Here is a 21,855-nt window from a genome sequence, read left to right on the forward strand (position 1 = left end):
ATCGTACATATGACCGGAAAAAAGAGGACAAGAATAGCGGAAATCGAAATCGCAAAACATTTATGCGCATATACATTTCTAGATATGCAATTGTTGTGGCATTTAACGCGTATATCTGTGGTTGGTTATAGAGTTTAGTCATTTCAAGGGGTGGAGAGGGGCAGGAGGCCGGCCGTGCTCCCTAAGCGCTGAAGGCTCGTTGTAAATATGTATACGCCTTATACATAAATATGTTTATTATTTGTACAGTTTTTTTATATTCGCTTGAACGCCAAAGCACGCTACACACGCTCTACATTGGCGTATTATCACACCGCCGCAGACACACTCACATAACTTGTATGCCTGTGTATTTACTCATTTGTTGATCGCGCAAACAATATCAGCTATTACTTTATATATATTCTACAGCTATATATGCATATATTTTGCGTTATTTTATTTCAAGTGTTTTTTTTTATAGAAATTTCATTGAACGCTCACACGCACGTTTGTAGGGTAGGTAACGGATCGTAAATAAGCGATGTTGTACCTATGCATTCGTTTTTTTTTCTCTTCGATCACAACAATCGCGTTTGCGTATTTGTTTGAATATCGTAAAAAATATGTTTGTATATACGAGGGTGTGCCTTAAAGGTATATGTATTTTGTGGTGCTGTTCAGTTTGTCTTTAAAGACTCGCTGTTTTCAGCTGTCAGCTGTCAGCCGTCAGCTGTCAACTGTCAAAGTTTCCAAAAACGCTGCTAAATGGCAGCGGATTCGTGAAATAAAATAACTTGAATATAACGAGTATGGCGGAGGGTGTAAGGAGAGGAAAATATAACTTTGTGTGGACGAAAATTGTGAGAAAGTTGCTGTGGCGGGTCTGAAAACTATATCCAGTAAAACAAATGAGGGAAAACGTAGAAGTGAAGTCAAAATAATTTGAGAGTAAAAGAGCATAAAAACAAAGAACGAGAAACAAGGGAAAAGCTTAGTTATGAGTGAATAAAGAGGGTTTAAAGAATACCAGAAAGCTTAAAGAAGTACATATGTATGTATGTATATCGAGTATTTATAGTGTGAACGAGAAACTTGAATTTATGTTAGCTCTCTTTCTTTGTCATTCGAGGACTTCAGCTTGATCGGTTAATTTGTATGATCACTATATGCTTTAGTAAGGTTGAGCTCAGGCTCCTACAGCGGTCACAGCTGGCGAATTGTAATACGCTGCCCCCGACCAAGAGCTGCACGCGAGGAGGGCCTTGCTCAAAACGCCTTAGGCGCCCAATGAACTTCCGGCGAAGGGGCGAAAAGATGCCGTCTTTAACCCTGGACGGGCATCAATATTTTGCTGCAGTCCACAACTCCAACCGGGGGTGCACGATGGAGAACCGACGAGAAGGTGGCAACAAAAGGATGAGGGAACAATACAGCGACCAGCACCAAACGTGCACAGACGTTGCGAAAACCCTGGGGAAGCACCCATCAGAATCAAGGCCAGTAAGTTTCTGATTATGGTGTACTGGAAACACGGTACGGAATAGTTTGACAAAGATGTGAGACATTATTCTTTCGCCTCAGTTGGTAAGAGTGAGATCTTACCGAAATGGCTGGGCGGCTGATTCAGTTCTCACTTCCGTCTCGTTAAAACCCTGGCAGTTGTTTAAGTACGTTCAGTGCACGTCGCCATAATTTTTTGGTCGTACAGGTTCAGTTGGGACGAGCTCCTGGGTCGTGTCCGAACCTGTTTCTGAACATAAGCTCCCGTTAGGGCTTGTGTCAAGCCTCCCGTGGCCTCCCTGTTTGCATAGATAATCATAAAGGGCAACTATTAAATCGTACGGAGATAGCGGCTTGAAGCGGAGACCTACTAGAACAACAAAATAAAGACGGCAAATTCGGGACCTTCTTCCATAGAAGTAGTAGGATACTTAGATACCCTACACTCACAATCACTCTAAAATAACCAGAGCAAACTGCAGAAAGGATAGCCTCAAGGGAAACGCCGTCCACACAAGCCCATCAACAAAACAAGGAGAAGGGAAGAAAACTCCAGTTACCAGAGTCTTAAATAAGAAGAGATTAAGATAAAAGGGATCCGCAAAAAAAGAGCCGGGATCCTACTATAAGAACTGGAAAAGAGACAGGCTACAAATCCAGCGAGATAATCAAGACTACCCTTCAAAAATTTGCAACCGATCTTAAATCAAAAGTTACTATAGATATTGGAGACCCCAACTCACTTAGAACAAAAAAGAAAGTAGCATGGGCTGTAAAAGAACCGATACAGAACCCCATCGAAGACCTTACGATAAACATAACAGAACCCAAGACAAGAGAGCAGATAAGGGCATATGTAGTACGTATAACGCTCGATCTGGCTAAAGCTGACGTACTGATGCAACAGGCAAGCTTTAAAATTGGCTCGGTTAACTGCAGGTTGCGACTCAAAGAAATTCCCAAAGGGTGCTTTCACTGCTCTCGGCCACTTAACCTTATTTTTTTCAAATATTTTTGTTGGTAACGTGAATGTTTTTTCATAGTGTTTTTAAACCACCTTAACGTCAGCATAATTTTTATATTTACCACACTTACAACAACAATAATTAGCATCAATTATTTATTATTATTTTTTGCTTATTGCTGTTGTTGTAAGCGAATTATCGTCACTATATCGTCGTCAACATACTCGAATGCGTTCGAGCTTTCGTTACTCGATAACAAATATTTATGCATTTTATAATCGCAACAACTCAGCAAAAAAAAAGTAAATGAGAAAATACTGTCAACTCAGCGTTATCTTAACAACACAAGTGTTGTGTTCAAACAATAACAATAACAATTGTAGAACAAGAACATAATAAAAGATAATCAGAGTTAAATCTATTGTGTGAAGCTTTCACTCAATTAAACCAGTTAGCGCATGTGATTCTATTAGATATACATATGTATGTACTTATGTAAATATGTATATATTGGAGCCTATAATTCGTGTTTCGTTCATTTCACCTAGGCGATTCCGTCACCGCTGACACTTTGCTACGAAATTTTGCAACTCCATTTTTGTTATGTTGTCAATAGCCTTTGTTCGAATTTGTCAACACACACACACGCACATACGCATACTATATTTGTACTTATGAGCAGCGGCTTGCAGCGGTTTTGTGCAAAAAATTTCTGCTGACGCCGCTCACACGCTATATATGTACATTTGTGTGTGTGTGGCACATGTGTTTTTATTTAATTGAATTTATTTAGCAGCTGAGCGTGAGTGTGTGAATTGGTATTACCTCATCGCTCGTCCGCTCGCGCACACTTTAACCGTCGCCCATTCACACAATTGGATTACAATCGGATTACGTGTTGGGGGTTAATAGTTGACACATTAGCGGTAACTAGGCGCAATAATGAATTTGAAACGAATTGAAAAATGACTTACAGTTTGTTCACTACATATGGCACATGCCTACATAATATGCATATGTATGTTGATAGGCGCGTGCAAATAACTACGGTAGAAATATACATAAGTAAGTCAAGTAAAAAAATTGGTTATAAGAATTTGACTTCACGCGTGGCATAAATTTTGATAAATCGATTTTAATTTTTTTTAAACGTGATTTAGCATTAAAAAATGGATTATTTGATTTTTATGTTGATTGTAATTGTCAGTTTGCATGGCAGTCATATTTCATCTAGTATTCGGATCTGAACAATACGTTTGGAACTTAAAGTGTTACTTTATATAATAATCTGTGTAAAATTTCGTGAAGATATCTCTTCAAATAAAAAAGTTTTCCTTACAAGAACTTTATTTTGATCGATCAATTTGTATGACAGCTATATGCTATAGTTGTCCGATCTGCACAATCTCTTCGGAGATTACATTGTTGCCTTAGAAAATAATCTGTTCCAAATTTCGCGAAGATATCTCGGCAAATAAAAAAGTTTTCCATACAAGGACTTGATTTTCATTGTTCAGTTTGTATGACAGCTATAAGCCATAGTTGTCCGATTTGAATATTTTCTTCGGATATTGTATCATTTCCTTGGACAATAATTTGTGCAAAATTTCGTGAGGATAACTTGTGAAATAAAAAAGTTTTCCATACAAGAACTTGATTTTGATAGATTAATTTCATACATATTGACTGAGTACTTTTAACCAATACTTACTACTTTAAATAGATAGTATTTACTTAGAAACTATTTGCAACTTGAGTCAAAGTGTCTTTGAATTGGCATTGATGATTGTTTTGAGTGAGCGATTTATATTGATACTTGGAAACCATATTGAGCACTTTGTGTACCGTATTAAAGACTAAAGCTACATATTACTTGAGCTAAATTGACATTGCGACCGAGAACAGGAGATTCATGGGAAATTAAACACAACGTAGCCATTCTCCAGTAGAGAAGTATGCCTCAAATTTTGTGGTTGACAGTTCCAACAACGAATTCTATGTATCCACCGTTAGATCAAGGATTGAAATAGGAAGCGGAGCAGGTTTGCTATGTAGTAATACATACCCAGAAAGTAGCTTCAAACTAAAAGACTACAACTCTGTATTTTAGGCCGAAATTGTTGGTATTACAGAAGATGAAATGTGAATTTCGGCTTTAACTAGCAAGTTCATTAACCTTCTAGTAGATAGTAAAGCGAAAATATGTTAGGTCTCACGTCGTCAAGTTATTCAAGAAGGATAACTGGCCTTTCAGTGCAAAACTCGGTTGCTTAGAGCAATGGACTCTCAACAGGAACACTTCATATCATAGAAAACAAGCAACACAGGGCTTACCATACTTTGGTTTAGTGATGTTGGTGAACAGACCAAAAACCTGGTACAATTAGGCAAGAGGGAAAAGGTAGAAACATTGTAGGGTTCATCACAAGGCGCCTATCTTTAAGATTTCACTTTCAACTAATTGGTAAAGTTTTTTCGTCGGAATACAGAGAATGCGCGGAGGATGTTGATACGCAGTGACATTATCTTTGCGAATGTTCAGCCTTCAGTATGTTAACACAACTTAAAAGACATTAGTCAACAGGGGTAAAAAATCAGGCATTTACCAATATGTGGAGTATTTTGAAGTAGCAACAAACATTTTGTCTCGATACACCGTTCTTGAGAAAATTATTTTCTCACTATTAATATTTTGTGATTGAATCTTTCTTTGCTTCACAAGGAGCAATCATCCTTTTAGATGCTTGCCCTTCACACGAATTTCAACAGACTCCGCGGCCTCCCTATCGATATCTCCTCCTGTTTATCATACCGTGGAGACTCCAGGTGCTTACAGCGTTGTTTTGCCAATGCGGAACAAGTGCACAAGAGATGCTCGATTGGTTGCCTAGTGTCTTGCTCTAGACATTTTGTGCAGTCTTCTCGATCTGTCAGCCCCGATCTGCGAGCGTATGTCTCCACCAGACAGTGACCAGTTAGTATTCTGAACACGTTCCTATAGTCTCTTCTATCGAGTGCCAATGGGAATTTTGTGTACTTCCAATCTACCAATGTGCACTTGACTTTTGCAGTTTGCACTTGGGTAGCTCGTTCCATCGGGTTTTTATTTTCTTTACCGTGCTCCTGTCGAGATCATAGACATTGATGATTGTTTTGAGTGAGTGAGTCGTATAGACAATACATGGGTTTTCCAATGTTTATTACGTTTTCGGGTGTTAGCCGTAGACCATTCTTGACAATCTCGTCCAATATTTCATTGTCCCGATGCCTTTTTGTATTGGTAACCAGTAGAAGTGAAGTTGCTTGCTTCTAGCAGCTCCCAAGACACTTCTGGCCGATATGCGATTCGAAGTTACTACCTTGATTGCTGCTTGGCTATCAAATGTAACTGCTTTTTTAATAGTTGGCAACACTTCACAAACATATGTTTAACTGAAATACTCGTAGGCTGGTTTTGTATACTATCTATACTCAAAAATTATATTTTTGTATGCATTTTATTAAAATACATTTAAAAACAGGTGGCAACACTTCATTACCTCACATTTTCGCATTTAAAGTTTTAAAATTTTGCAATAGTTTGCGTCGTGTCTTGCCCTGTATCAAACTTTTACCTCTGCGCTTAAAAGTAGGCAATATTTTTATTTTTGTTTTTTTCGAAATAAATTTTTCATATTTTTTTAATTTTTTTTTATTTGAAATTAATTTTCTTTAATTTTTTCTTAAAAGAATTATTTTGCCTCTTATTACAAATTTTTACCTCGGCGCTTAAAAGTAGGCAACATTTTTTTGGTTTCTGTTTCAAAAAAATTTTTTCATAATCTTGTTAATTTTTAAAATTAATTTTCTTTCATATTTTTCTCAAAGGAAGTATTTGTTTACCGCCTTCTTACTCTTCCAATTCTACTATCACAGCCCTCTTCTACTTTTGATCTGTGTGTCTATGTATTTTCGTGGATGTTTTAAAATTTTTGTTTTCTTCTGTTCTACTTTTTATTGCAATATTTTAGCAGGCATTAGCAGTAATATTTTTAGCAAACAGTATTTATAAATGGTCCGCACGAGTTTGTCGCTGCAATCTTTCGGCAAAATATTTTTGTTTGCATTTGCTTTTAGCCATAATCGCTCTGTTTACTGTGTTGTTTTGTTGAAAATATTTTGTATTTTTTTTTTTTGAATTTTCATTTTTTGTTCAAAATTAACTGGTTCATTTATTGTCTTCGCATAGCTAACAGTTTTGTGTGTAGTTTCATTTACGAGCTTACAACAGGAGCCATTTGTGCAGGTGTCTATATTTTAACATATTCATTGACTTCTCCATTAATATGTAAATTATGTGTTTAATATGCAAAATGAATGAATTGTATCATCGCTATTTTAATTTATGTTTATATATACAAAACAACAATAAATTTGATTTTGAGCTATTTTGCTTTAGTAATTTCGGTATTAAGTGATGAAATGTGGAGTGTGAGCTGTTAGATAAACAACAAATGAGCGCTACCATATTTGTAATAAGATAAGAATCTTGAAAGAATTAAGAAAGAATGGTTACAGCGCTTTCTTGACACTTCTTTTGACGTTTCTTACGCCACATAACCTCAAAGTTTTCATAAAAAAGCGTTGAAATATGGCATGGAGAGGTTTTGGTTAAAAAATAAATGGGCGCTACCATATATGTAACCCGATAAGAAGCTTAAAATAATTTAGAATGAGTGGTTGCATCGCTTGTTTGACGTTTCTTACACAACATAACCACAAAGTTTCCACTAAAAGCGCTGAAATATGGCATGGAGAGGTTTCAGTTAAAAAACAAATGAGCGCTACCATATTTATAACCCGATAAGAATCTTGAAAGTGTTAAGGAAGAATGGTTACAGCGTGTTTTGTCATCACTTTTGACATTTCTTACGCCACATAACCTTAAAGTTTCTATACAAAACCACTAACTCAGTCCCCTGCTAACCCAAAGACCTAATTGCGTCATCTTAAAAACACTACCGTTTTTAATATGCTTGAACCTTGAAATTAAACTTGACCCAAAGCTTGTTGTACACTTGTTATTTGTTGTTTTTTTTCGTTGTCTTCAAATACTTTTGTTTACCTAATTGGATATTGGAATTAATTGTACATGATCCCTCCCACTAAGCCTGATAAATATGCTATTAGTTGACACTAATACATGGATTTTAAATTTTAAATATTAACAACAACAACAAACAAGCTAAATAATATTCTGTTGAGCGTGTCAATAGCAACAAATTGACAACGTTCAGCGAATTCCGGTTGAGTTGAGCACACGCTGTGCCTTTGAGTGTTGATTGATTGCAGGCAATTAGCCAAAGGCGCACACGCAACAGCAACATATATTTGTGTGGCTGTGTGTGATTAAGTGTAAATTAAATATACAGTTGGAAGTTAGCCGCTTTAAACTAAACTATCATAATCTAAAATATAGTTTAGCTATTGATACTTGAGAACTTTGTAAGTTAGAGCTTTTAACATATTATATATAGAACTATGAGTTTGAACCTTATAGAGTACAAAGACCGTTATTATCAAAATATCAGAATTAAAGATTTTAGTACAAGGATCCTTATTATCAAAATAAAAGCCCAACTCATAAGTGATCCGAACCCGTGAAAAGACATAGTTTACTTAGAAAATTGATTTCGACGCATTTAAGCTTACATAGTTTCGTCAATTGTATGACGTTTTCTTTTGTTCTTAGTTTATAAAGCATCTTTGTCGCAGGCACCACTAGTTCTCAGTATTCAAAAGTTTAGTTTGCTTTCTATTCGTCTGATTTTTTATGTGGATTTGTTTGTGTATGTTCGGTTTTTAGGAATTTGCTTTGAACTTTGTGGCTTCAATGAATGAGCTAATTTAGTTGATTTCGTCACAAATTTTTCTCATTAAAGGAAATGAATAACTACATGCATTATGATTTATGAATGAATCTTTAGATTCCTGGAATTGTAATTATTGCAATTTAGATTATAAAAATATTTTAGAAAGGGAAATACAGTTGAGCTTCCATAAGTTGAATTTCCATAACTCGAACTTCTATAAGTCGAAGTTCTCTGTAACCCGAACTCTTGCATTGGTAATAGACTTCAAATTTCATACAAATTTCCTTCCATAACTGGAAGTCTCTCTGACTCACAGTTTGTTTTGTAGGATATAGTGATTCGAGTTGGGGAAGTTCAACTGTATATGAATAACGACAATAAGAAACAAGTAAGGAAGAGCTAAGCTCGGGTATAACCGAACATTTTATACTCTTGCAACTTGCAAGGATTAAAGCCAGGCAAGTAACTTCTAGCTCATAAGAAGTTACATGGGTTTTCAGCAGCCTTTTTTCAATAATTTTTTTCTCATATAAAAAATGAAATATTTTTTTGGAATTTTTTATTGTTACAAACATTATCAAAGAAATTTCCAGTGACCGCACGGAAAAAAGATGCGCTCGCGTTGGCAGGATAACTCCTTACGGAATTATCTAAAATGAAAAAAAAAAAAATGTATTTAAGTTAAAGCCTTTACTTAGAACTTGGACGAAGGAAAAAAAAACTGAAAATTGGATTTTTGGAAGACAAATTTTACAAAAACATAAAAATTTCAGAGAAAATTCCGCGTCACTTTTTTCAAATAGTTGTAATCGAAAAAAACCCCTTCGTCCAAGTTTTTAAGAATTGTATTTTAAAGACTTTTCATGAAGATCGGTTGAGTAGTTCTCGAGAAATCTTACCAACCGACTTCAAAAAGGCAATTTCTAGAAGAATGCGTTTAAAGACGGCGTACTTTGCACTTAGCCTAGCTTACCTCGAGCGCATAAGTTCCCAATACTGTATCTCCGGAACTATTACTCGGATCAACTTGAAAATTTAGGACAATATTCTAGAGGTGTTATAAAATTTAATAAGAAAATCGATTTTTTGAAACCCGTAATCGTATGAATTCCATAAGCGCCGGGACCACATACTCAGTACCTGGAGGCTTCAGTCATATTCAAAGGCAAAGTTTCATCCTGAGATATAGTAAGTTTCAAATAGAATTCAAAATTGTGCTATATCGGAAGTAGGCGTGGTTGTAGTCCGATTATCACACTATAACATAAGAATGTCACGTTTGTTGAAATCGGTTTGACGGGTCTCGAGATATGTGATTTCATCTAAAAATGGGTGGTGCCACGTCTATCATCCAATTTTAACCCCGGCTCCATTAAAGGCCTCTATATGTACATAAAAGAAAGTTCATTTTTGCGATCACGTAAACTTCCCATTATTAACATTGTTTTTTTTTTTGTGTTTTTTGTAATTCCCTCTCGTCATCGGTGATCTCATTGTCATTTAACAATCATTTTTATTGTTAAATATATTTTTTATTGTTATTATATTTTTATTAGCTTTGTACTTGAGCACTTTCGACAACGGCTTTTAATTTTTCAACTCAGTGAGATTTATTTGTTTATCGTCATTATTATTATTGTTGTTTTATTTTTGTAATCTTCTTCCTTTTTTTTATTGTAATTTATTCTTCAATGATGCGACAATGTGTTTAAAGGGTTATTGAACTCAGCTATTATTTTTATTTTTATTATTTTTATGGTTTGTTAAAGATTACATACTACATTTCATCCATAGATTCCTTCATATTATACGCAGTTTGCTAAATATGAAAAATCTAAGTTTTCCTAAATATTAACCGAAGAGAGAGTTGTGTATTTTACTCAAAATACTGCAAAATTACGATCTTGATATGATCAAGGTTCTTTTTATTGCGATAAATATGTAGTTCAATAGTCATAATTAGGGTCATCCATTACCCTATCATCTTTTACAAGTTATACTTAAGTACTTAGCTTAAGTAGATGGGAAATTTATTTCTACGGGATACTTTTCCTATTTCAGAAGAAGATTAAAAGCTATACGCACTATTCTCTGACTACTTTTTAATAGGCTTACTTTTCTCTACAGCCATTGCTAAACTTGAGTTGCGTTAACAAAACCCAATGACGATTTGTTGAGCTTCGTATAGTCAGATTTTTCTAATCCTTCAAGCCTTTAAACTAAATCTTACCAAGAATCAATTTTTTCAACTCTTCAAAATTTCTCTCTTTGCAATTTCTTTTAACTCCGAACTTAGACATTTTTTGATACTTGAAGGCCCTGTTTATCAGTCAAATACACATATACATTAAGGTAGAGGAGTGAAGGTTTGTTGCAGAAAATACGATTTTTTTGCGTCTGTCATGGATATTACTTGATATATCTGAAACAGATATTGTGAAATAAAAATTGTAGGAAAATATTTCTACTGGGATAGTTATGAAGAAGCACACAGCACAGGGTTAAGATTGTAATTAAATTCCACGGGTAAATGGTGTTTCAAAAAAATGTGTTTCCCTAAGTTGGTAGAACTGTTCTTAATTACTATGCCAAATATGAGCGCGACCTGCCAACCACTTCATTTACAGCAGCTACTTAACTCGGTACACCTCAGTAGTGGGTTGCGATTTTTACAATGTATAAAAATATCAAACAAAAAATTTATCTCAAATTTGATATTTTTCAACTCAATTTCGTGTGCGAAATCAGTATGAATGTTGAAAAAGGCTTACGGTGCTTCAGTTTTATCAAAAACACAGTCCTACGAGTGGTAAAAAGCCTTCAAAGACGGTCGAGAGATCGTTGAAGACACGTCTCGTTCTGGACGACCTTCGACCTCCTCAACTAATGAAAGTATTAAAAAAGTGAAGGATATGATGGTCGAAAAACGTCAGGTAAGTGTGTGAGAAATGGCAAGAGAGACAGCGACAAGTCCGTTCGAATGATTTTGGTGGATATTTTGCGTATGAAACGCGTTCTTGCTCGACTCGTCCCGATAAAGCTATACACGCGAACTATTCCTACAGTGTTTGAGATATCGATCCGAAACTTTGCACACGCTCTTTCCTCCACAAGTAGCTAGTGATTTGTCGGAACCACCAATATCTGACGACTATAGCATATAGTTCTCATACAGTCTGATGGGTCAAAATCAAGTTCTTGTATGGGAAACTTTTTCATTTGACGAGATATCTTCACGAAATTCGACATGGATATATCGTCCAAATCAACGCTACAATTGCCGAGAATATTGTTCAGATCTGAGCACTATAGCATATAGTTCGCATACAAATTGATGTATCAAAATCAAGACAAAACCTTTTTATACACTTCTTTGCTATAAGAAATGTGATTGTGAAGGGTATTATAGCTTCGGTTAACATATTTCTTGTTTTTCAATAAAAAATATGTAACAAAATTAATTCTAATAAACATTAGCGTAACAAAAACAAAGTGGCAGCAGCAAAACAAATGACAAATAGCCACAAAAAAAATACAGTAAAATAAAAGAAAAAAAAAAAAATAAACAAATTAACGTCAACCAGTCGAGCGTGTGTGATGAGCGTGTGGAGAAAGCGTTAATATTATTTTCGCTCCAATACGCCTAACAACGCAAAAATACGAAAATCTAAATTTATTTACATATCTACAAATAAACAAAATACGAGGCTGATGATGAAGATGACACTTTACACGAAAACATCATAAACGACGACAACAACAGCAGCAACAACGCTGCCAATTAGCCACTTACTCACCTTTGCGGTTACAGCGTTGGCTGCTTTTTGCGTTTTTCGCGTCAGCTAATAAACAGGAAAGCCATAAAAAACATAACTAAACCTTACAACAGCAACGCAAAAGAAGACACAAGCAACAACAACAACAATAATAACAGCGACAACATATGACACACAACATATTGTTGTTGTTGTTATAATTGTATTTGAGATTAATTATGGTCGCTACGCAATCATAATATTGTGGTTAGCATTAATGTTGTTGTTGTTGTTATTGCGTTAGCTGTTGGGCCTGTCAGTTTATTGTCAATTTAGTAAGACAGTTAAAAAAGTGCTGCTGACGACTTCTTCGCATACACGCTAAATTTGTGGTCAAATATGCTGACTTGACAGCAAAGCGGCCAACCAACAACTACAAAAGCAACAGCGGCACAACCAACAAGCGCTTCATCATCTAAGCAAACAAGTAAGCCAACAACTAAGCGACCAACCAACCAACCGGTCCGCTCTTGTTGTCAATCACTTGCCGCACACAATATTCGCAACAAAGCTGAAAGCAACAAAAACAGCAACAACAATAATAGATGAAAATTGATTTTATTCGCACCGGCTGTCTACTAGCGCTGGCGGCGGCGGCGGTGGTTGCGGCTGTGCTCGTGGTCGCGGTGTTTGGCTGACTTTCGCGCTGGCTACTCTCGCTAGCGCAATTCATTCGCTCATCAGACTTCGCCGGTTACACGCGTATACAAATTCGGTACGCGCATCGTTGCGATAATCCGAGACGCCAATCTTTTGTGCTACTGCTGCTTCTTCTTACACGTCCTCTACATACTTACACACACACATATACACACAGGTTGTCTTCATCTTGACGCGTTTCCTCTTGTATCGGTTGTTGAATACGTTTATTGTTTGTGTTGTTGTTGTATTATTGCTATCGCATTGCTGTTTTGTGCGCGCGCAGTGGCAAAGTTTGTTGTCTTGCTGTTGTTTTTGCAATCGTTCGGTGTGTGGAGTAGGAGGCGAAGGAGCAGGCGGACACCGCCGACGCGCGCGTTTCTTGTGCTGTATCATTTCTATATTTAACAGCCAACCAGTTGGCGTTGTTTGTTATAGTTATTGGTGTTGTTGTTGTGTTTGTTTTTTTCCTCTTCTTCTTCTCCATTTATTGCTGCTTGCTTGCCTGCCATACCTCTGCAGCAATAGTTGGTGTCAGTGGCAGCAACAACAAAGAGTTGTTTGTGTAAAAGCGTGGCGGCTAAAGTGTTTGTTGGTGTTGTGCAGCCAAGGCTTCTACTTATTCAACATTGCCACTTGCTGCGAGTGGCGCAGAAAAAACATACAAAAATGTGAGCGTCTAGTGTTAAATTGTAAAAAAAAAATTTATGTTTTAGTTTAAAGGATGTGGTGTTCTGTAAAATTTTGCTTGTTTTAAGAAGTTTTGCTCAAATTTAAGATTTCTTGGTTTGCACATTATTTTTGTTTAATAGAGTATAAGGCGTTCGGTGAAATATTTCAAGTTGCAATATTTAAGCAATACTCAGGATTTCGAATTTTTGAAGTAAAAAATTTCGAAATTGAAATTAGATTTTTAATTCCAATTTTCTGATGGCTCTATGTGACCTCTAGTTCTAAATAGCAGAACACGAAGTACAAAAGGGGAAAAAGTTTGAATTAATTTTGTTTTTCATTTTTATTTATAAACTTGAGATGAACATATTTTTTTGAGGTTTTTAATGCTGTATTTGTAATAATTTTTTTTTATTTCAAAATTAATTTTTAAAATAAAAAAATTTCAATTCCTCCATACTGTATTTAGAATAATTTTCTTTTTTTAATTTAAAAAATAATTTTTAGTTTTAAATTAATTTAGTTTAAATTTCAAATATTAATTTTTAAATTAAAAAAAAAAAATGTTTCAATAATTTAAAAAAAAATTAATTTTCAATTCTGTATTTGTATATATTTTTTTTTATTTAATGTTTAAAATAAAAAAATTCAATTCTTCAATTGTGTGTTTAGAATATATTTTTTTTAATTTAAAAAATAATTTTTAGTTTCAAATTAAATTTAATTTAAGTTTCAAATATTTATTTTTAAATAAAAAAAATTGTTTCAATAATTAAAAAAAATCAATTTTCAATTCTGCATTTGGAATATTTCTTTTAAATTTAATTTTTAATAAAAAAAAATTATTCCAAATACAGACTTGAAAACCTCCAAAAAATACATTGCTTTTAATTTCAATTTGTTATTTGAGATTATTTTTAACAATTTAAATTTAAATTTGAAAATTCTTTTTAACAGAATATTAATTTAAAGTTTTTTATTTGCAATCCAATCTAATACAATACTAATAATAATGAAAATGAAATCGTACGTATGAACATACATATGTACATATGTACATAAACATTTTCAAAATGATAACTTTGTTATTATACTATATATGTATATTGTCTTTGAAAGTATTTGAAATCAAAAATAATATATTAAAATAAGTATTAAAAAGAGAAAACTTTTCGGTATACGAATTTTATTTTTTATTTAATTTTTTTTATTTTCTTTTAATTGCATTTAATTTTTTAATTAAAATTTTTCTAATTATTTTTTTTAATTTCTCTTAAATTAAAGTTTTTAATTTTTTCGGTATATGTATTTTGGTTGAACTTTGAAATTTTAAATTTATGTTACTTTATTTATAATTTTTTTAATTAAGAAATTAAATTAAATTTTATTTCATTGTTTCTTTTCATCACATTTTCTTAATATTTCTTTTAATTATTTTTATTATTATTTGTAATTTATGTTATATTAGTTTTAAATGTGTTTAAATAAAAATGTAATTGAATTTAATTTTTTTTATTTAGAAAATGAAAAATATTGTTAATTTCTTTTAATTACATTTAAATTTTTAATTACTTATTTACCTTTTTTCAAATTAAATTTTCCTTTAATTTGTTTTCATTACATTTTGTAACCTTTTTTCAATGTAATTTTTTTTTTATAAATTAAATTTTATAAATTTTTTTCTTAATTTAAGTATTGTTTTTTATAGTTATTTTTCCTGGCTCACGCTTTTTATAAATATTAACATTTTCTTTTATTATTTTTAAATTTTTTAACTTATTTTTAATTTATTCTTATTTTTTTATTTGCTGTTTTTTGTATGAATTATTATATATTATTTATTCATACTTTTTTATTTTATTTTTATTTTTAATTTTAAATCTAATTAATTATTTAAAATTTATTTACTATTTAAGAGTTTATGATTCTTCCTTATTTTTTTCTGAGTTTTTTACACATAATTTTATATTTATTTTTTATGTATTGTAGTCTTTTTTATAATATATTCTTATAAAGAAGTTTTAATTATAATTATATATGTATATTCTTATAATTAAAGTAATTTATATGAATTAAGTTATATTTATTAATTTTTTATTTTTGCTTATATTTTTTTTAGTAATTTTATAATTTTGATTTAAATGATGATCTATTTCGAGGTTCCCTGCCTTAAAAAAAGCACACATACATACAAAAACTTCAAATTCAATGGGGAATGCCTTTTTTATCATTCGAAAGATCATTCTTTGGCATTTTTATCTTGAAGATCACCCCTTTCAAATGTTGACCGCGGCTTTGTCTCAGGTCCATCCGTTGAGTTCAATTTTCGATGACTCGTCATTTCGACTGGTAACTGGTGAATGACACGTGTGATGTGTTGTTCCAAGGCCTTGAATCAAAGCAGAACTGTCCGCATAGACTTTAGACTTTACATATCCCCACAGGAAAAAGTCTAACGGTGTGATATCATACGATCTTGTTGGCCAATTGACCGGCTCAAAACGTGAAATTACCTGCTCACTTTGTTCTCTCAATAAATCCATCACTGAACAAAATTTGGCTCGAAAACGTTGGATCTTCTTGGAACTTTTCAAGAGCCCATAGTTTGAAGTATAAGCGTAATGAAGTTGAACAAAAATAACATGACAGCTTGACACGACTTGTGATCTGCAAAAAAAAAGCTATTGCAAAAAATACCTCTTTAGATCACCCGTAAGTTTTATAACTTTTTTTGCAATCTAAATTTTATATATTCATTCCGTGTTCTTATAATATTCTCTTTTACATATATTTGTGATAGTAATGTATACTTTATGGTCTTCAGGCTATTTCGGCGCCGATATTTACATACCCACTAACATACAAGCACATGTCTGCCTATAAAACCAGCCATCACGGCAATTAATTTTGATGGTAAATTGAATGGCGAGCACAATAAATTAAAAGTGTTTTGTATCAAAAACAATTTAAAAAGCGTATATAAAATATAATATAAATATTGAATACAATAGTATTCTTAATTTGTTGATCAAAAATTAAAAAAAGAATATTGTGAGCTGTAAAATTGAAAATATTAAAAATTAACTCAAAAAAAAAAAAAATTAAAAAAGTTTTATAAAAATACAAATATACATATACAATATCTTGATAAAACTTTTGTATAGAATATATAAGAAAATATTATACTTAGTTTTTCTTTAAAATATGAGCTCACCAATCTTTAATAATTTATATATGTACTTCTAAATAGCATTTTTTCGCTCTTGCTCTTTGACAAGTGTCAAACATTTTTTTGTATGCATTAATAAATGGCTAAAATGCACCAACAAAAAAATCAGTACATCAGTTTAAAAATAAATATATTTTTTTTTTATTAAAACTACACAACTTTCTAATTAAAATTATTAGTTTGTCCCAACCTACCAAAATAAATCATCATTAAAAATATCAGAACAAAATTGGATGATATGTACATACATACATATGTTTTTATGCTTTCGCTGGCATTGGCGTCATCGCTGTTGGCGGCCGATTGCCGGTTATAGGCATTTTCAGCGAGGAATGTCGCAAATTCACAGCTGGCCGAAAGTCGACGGCCCCGCCCACAATTGCGACACTTAGAACGCACACTTTTTCAGTGGTGTTTTTTGTTAATTTATTTACATTTTATTTTTCGTTTGCGCTTCAGAACACATTAGACGTGTTTACGGTCACTCCTGGCGAGGGCTAGAAATAGATTTAAATGTTCGTATGTATGTATGTATGTATGTATGAAGGTATGTGTGCCGAGATTTATAATAAATATTTATATCCGCTTCTGTGTGCTTTTACAGTTATTTTCGCTGATTTTTGTTTGAAATTTTGCCAAGAATTTTTATTACATATATGTACATATTTATATTGACGTATGTGTATGTGTGTGTTAATTTTTGTATTTATAACAAATTTTAATTTTATTCATTTTAATTGTTTTTTATTTTGTTTCTTTTCTTTTTTCTTTCTATGTCACTTTCGTCGTGCATTTGCAACACTTGCACATACAACCAAATAAAATAAATAAACATTGACAATATATTAAAAAAAACCTACTCAAATAATTAAATAAAAAAATAAAATAAAATCCAAAAAAATTAACTAAAAAAATTAAATAAAAAAAATATAAATTAATAAAAAACTGAAAAAAAATTAACTCAATAAAATAATAAAAAAAAACAAACAAAATTAAAAAAAAAATTAAAATTAACAAAACTAATTAAAAATTAAACAAAACTTTAAAAACTGAACTTTATAAAATTAAATAAAAATTAAAAAAATTAATTAAAAAAATAAAAAAATAAAACTTACAAAATTAAAAAAATTAAAATAAACTAAATTAATTAAATACCAAAAAATTGTAAAAATTAATTAAAAAATAAAAATTACAATAATTAAAAATATCAAAATTAAAATAAAAAAATTAATTAAATATTTAAAAATTATAATTAAAAATAACAAAATTAATTAAAATTAAAAAAATAATGTAAATTAAAAATTTTTCAAAATACAAAAACATAAACGTAAACAACACCATATCCGTTACTCATACACACTCTTCACCAACAACAACAATAAAAACGACATGTTCCACCATAAAAAAAATCTTTAACGCGCAGCTCACTAAAGAAATGCTCAAAAAATGTCAATGGCAATATAGTTAAGCGCCAGGCAGCGTCTGCAACATAATCTAAAATACGCTAATTGCAACAAGAAATAAATAAAAGTGAATGTCAGTTGTAGTGCTTGCCACCACTAGTGCAACAAGTGTTTGGAAAGCCGGCCAAGCAGCCTCAAGCAACATTTAACAATACACACCCACACCCACCACTGAAAAGCATAATGGCCTCTCTACATGCCGCCAATTCATGCAACAGCAACAGCTGCAGTGCCGCTCTGACCAACAATAAGCCGCTAACACCAACAAAAAACACAGTTAAACTGTTGAATGGCAAAAGTAGCAGTGATTGTGGTGTTGTTGCTGCTGCCTCAACTGTGCCAAGCAACAACAACAACAGTAGCAGTAAAAGTTACAACAATTTGAGCAACAATGTTGAGCAGCTTTTCAATTCCGCTTTGAAGGCATTACATTTGCCACAATGTGTTGGTGGCGGCACGGCAGACAGTGGTGTTGGCGGCGGCGGCGGCAAGAAGTCGCCCGGCAAAGTGAAAACAAATGGTGAAAATAAGTTGACATTGGTGGTGCAGAAGTGTGCGAAAAACATTGACATTGCCGCTGCAGCGGCGGCGGATGATGATGACATTGAATATGAGCAGCACGATTTGGCGGCGCAGGAGGCGCAGCCAGACGCTGACAGTGTGCAACTGCGCTGCGCCTGCCCGGCTGTCCATGCAACTAGCACAGATGCGAGTAATGTGAATAATAAGAATAGAACCATGACAGTTACGACCACTTTTCGCAGCAGCAGCACATCGGCGCTCATGACGGCGGGTCATATGCGACCACAAACGTTGAATGTGCATCATTTGCGCGAAACGCCATCGGATCAAACGCAGATTTTCATACGGTATGTTACACAAAGTTATTATTTTTATTATTTTTTTTAGTAGTGGAATAAATATTTGTTCATTTTTTATTTTTTATTTAATAAATTTTTTATTTATGAATTTGAGCCCAAAACACGTTTTCTTGGAAAACTGTTTAGAATTACCACTTTAAAAAAATTATTTATTTTCTATATCGATTTGATGTATTTTGAATATATAAATTTCTTTTTTCACTGATTTCGGTGAAAGTTAGAAACATCGCTGCCTACATTTAGGCTGTCAGCATCAAAATCAGTTTTTGCTCAGATTTCTACAAACAACTTTTATAGTAACGCTGTTTTCCATAGAAATAAAAATTCCGTTTTTAATTTTAATTAAAAGTTTTGCCTACAATTAGGCTGTCAGCATCAAAATCGTTGTTTGGACGGATTTTGATGTTAATTTAGTTTTATAAAACCGTTATTTGAAAATTTAAATGTATTTTATTCTTTCTTCACTGTTTTCGAACATCTTTGCCCACAGTTAGGCTGTCGGCGTCAAATTCGTATTTTGGACGGGTTTTGTATTATTTTTTTTATAAAATCGCTATTTTTTTTTACCGATGTTACTAGTATTTATGCAATTCTGTGTATGAAAAACTCAAAATGATCGGTTATTAACATTTTCATAATCGCCAGCCTGTGTGTATGCTTTAATCAACGTTGTTGGTGTGTTATTCTGTTTATTTCTTACAAAATATAAATCAAGATGTATTCAGTATTCAGTCAGAAGCCTTATCTGACTACATACATATGTTCCTTTTTACTCAAATTAAGCCTTAAAATCCGCAGTGATATCGTTTAAAACTCGACTAGCTCGATAATGTTTATTTGGAACTTCGAATTATTTCAGATTTGCTTTCTGAATATTTAGAATGAACTCTAGACTTCCAGATTTCTTTTTGAGTTTTCCAAAAGTTGGAAAAGTCTTGTCTTAAAACACACAAAGTAAGACTTTTGGAGATCAGTCCTCGTTATTTTGGATGAGATAATATATACTACTGGGGGCCTATTCTGTAACTTGATTCGAAAAAAATGTACTCGAATTCGGATTTTTTATATTCTGTAACTCGATTTTCGGATTTTCAAGCCAATTTTCGAATAAAATATTCATTAGCTTTTGAGTTGTAGAAAGCAAAAACGAAAATTGTACGTATTTATTCTGGCATAGAGTGGTACAACTTTCGCATAATTATAAAGTAGATCCGAATTTCGAATTAATACATTTACGAATCGAGATACAGAATAGGGCCCCTGATGGTCAATTTGTTGAAAAATAAGAAAATCTCGACATAACCAAGTATTTACTCAGACTATCGGGTGACACTACTTGTAAAATACTGCGTTTAAGCTAAGCACATAGTGCAGAGTGTTACTCAGCTCTGTTATTTGAAAAAAGTAACCATAGAATTAAAAATGAGTCGAAGGAGAAGTCGATTGTTTTCATCACTATGTGGATAACGTATTTTTTTTTTAATGTATTTTTTTCTTTATCGAACACACAACTTCTGTGCCAGCACTTTTCTCGTTTCATGGGCACCCAAACCGTACTGGCTGTAACTCTTACACTTATCATATATTTGCTTAGTTATTAACAATTTTTTATTTTTTTTTCTTTAAGTTTTATTAATTTAATTTTTCTGAATTAAAAATTTATCGATTTAAATTTTGTTAAAAATTTACTAATTTAAATTTGATTAATTATTCTTTTTTTTGTATTTACTTTTTTATATTTTAAATTTTTATATACATGCTTATGTTATTTTTATCAGTTTTAATTTTTATGTATTAATTATATATTACCTTTTTTAATTTATGTTGATATTTTTTTTTTAATATTTGGAAAGCTCTATTTTTAATTTTTATTAATTTTTTCATTTCTCTTATTTTATTTTTTTTAATTTTATTTTTTATGCTTTTAATTAAAATTTTTTTTTCTATTTTTATATATTTTGTAATTGTCTTATTTTTATTTTCTTCCGTATTTATTTTTTTTATATACTTCATGTTTAATTATACTATATACGTTTCTTTAATTTAACTAAATATTTAAAAAGTTTTTTTTAAATGTTCTTCATTTTATATAATTCTTCTTAATTAAAAAAAGTTTTAATTTAAATTTAATTAAAGAGTAATATATATATATATATTTTTTTTAATTTTTTCATATATTTTTTGATATTTTTCTTTTTCAATTAATTTATTTTTTACTTACATATATTTTCTAATTATGTTTTTCTTTTCTTATTTTATTTTTTTTATTTCCTTTTTAAATTTTGTAATTGTCTTCTTTTTGTATTGTTTTCCCTTTCATGTTTTTATATGTCACATGTTCTGTCACTTTAATCAAAACAAAAATATTAATTGACATTTTTTTAATTTTTAATAATGAATTTTATTTATTAATTAATTTTTATTTATTTATTTTTATTTTTATTTATTTATTTTTATTTTTATTTAATTTGCTTTTTTTATTTTTTTTATATTTTATAAATATTGTATTTTTTCATTTTTTTCAATTTAGCTTACTATTTAAAAGATTTTTTCTTAATTATATATAATTTTTCTTAATTAAGAAAAGTATTAAATTAAATTTTATTAATTAGATTGTACTAAGTATTTATTTTTTTTTTTGTTGAATTATTATTTTTATTTTTATATATATTTTTTGATTTATTTGATTTGTTTTTGTTTTGTTTATTTTTTTATTTTTGTTTTAAATCTTTAAATATTTTTTTATCTTTTACCTAATTTTTTAATATATAAAAAAAGAAAAATTTTAAATAAATAAAATTAAAAGTATATTTTTTTTATTTTCTATTTTTATTATTTTTTTTTATATTTTTTTCTA

The 21,855-nt window shown here is 31.5% G+C and overlaps 1 protein-coding gene across 6 annotated transcripts in view; it reads left to right on the forward strand.

Annotated features, from left to right (window-relative positions):
* The window catches only part of LOC120767893, a 66,380-nt gene that overhangs the window by 20,451 nt on the left and 24,074 nt on the right, over nucleotides 1-21,855 (forward strand). For 4 of the 6 annotated variants that reach the window (XM_040094227.1, XM_040094222.1, XM_040094225.1 and 1 more), the window contains exon 2: nucleotides 18,078-18,986. The exons of 1 other annotated variant lie outside the window; for it this stretch is intronic. In XM_040094227.1, coding sequence (XP_039950161.1) covers nucleotides 18,301-18,986 — 686 coding nt within the window. In that variant the 5' untranslated portion in view covers nucleotides 18,078-18,300. Of the gene's footprint in view, nucleotides 1-13,130; nucleotides 13,425-18,077; nucleotides 18,987-21,855 lie in introns of those variants that run through there. One more of the 6 variants, XM_040094224.1, reaches the window with a different exon arrangement.

This window comes from Bactrocera tryoni, chromosome 2 (genome assembly GCF_016617805.1).
Source record: "Bactrocera tryoni isolate S06 chromosome 2, CSIRO_BtryS06_freeze2, whole genome shotgun sequence".
Classification (NCBI taxonomy): domain Eukaryota; kingdom Metazoa; phylum Arthropoda; class Insecta; order Diptera; family Tephritidae; genus Bactrocera; species Bactrocera tryoni.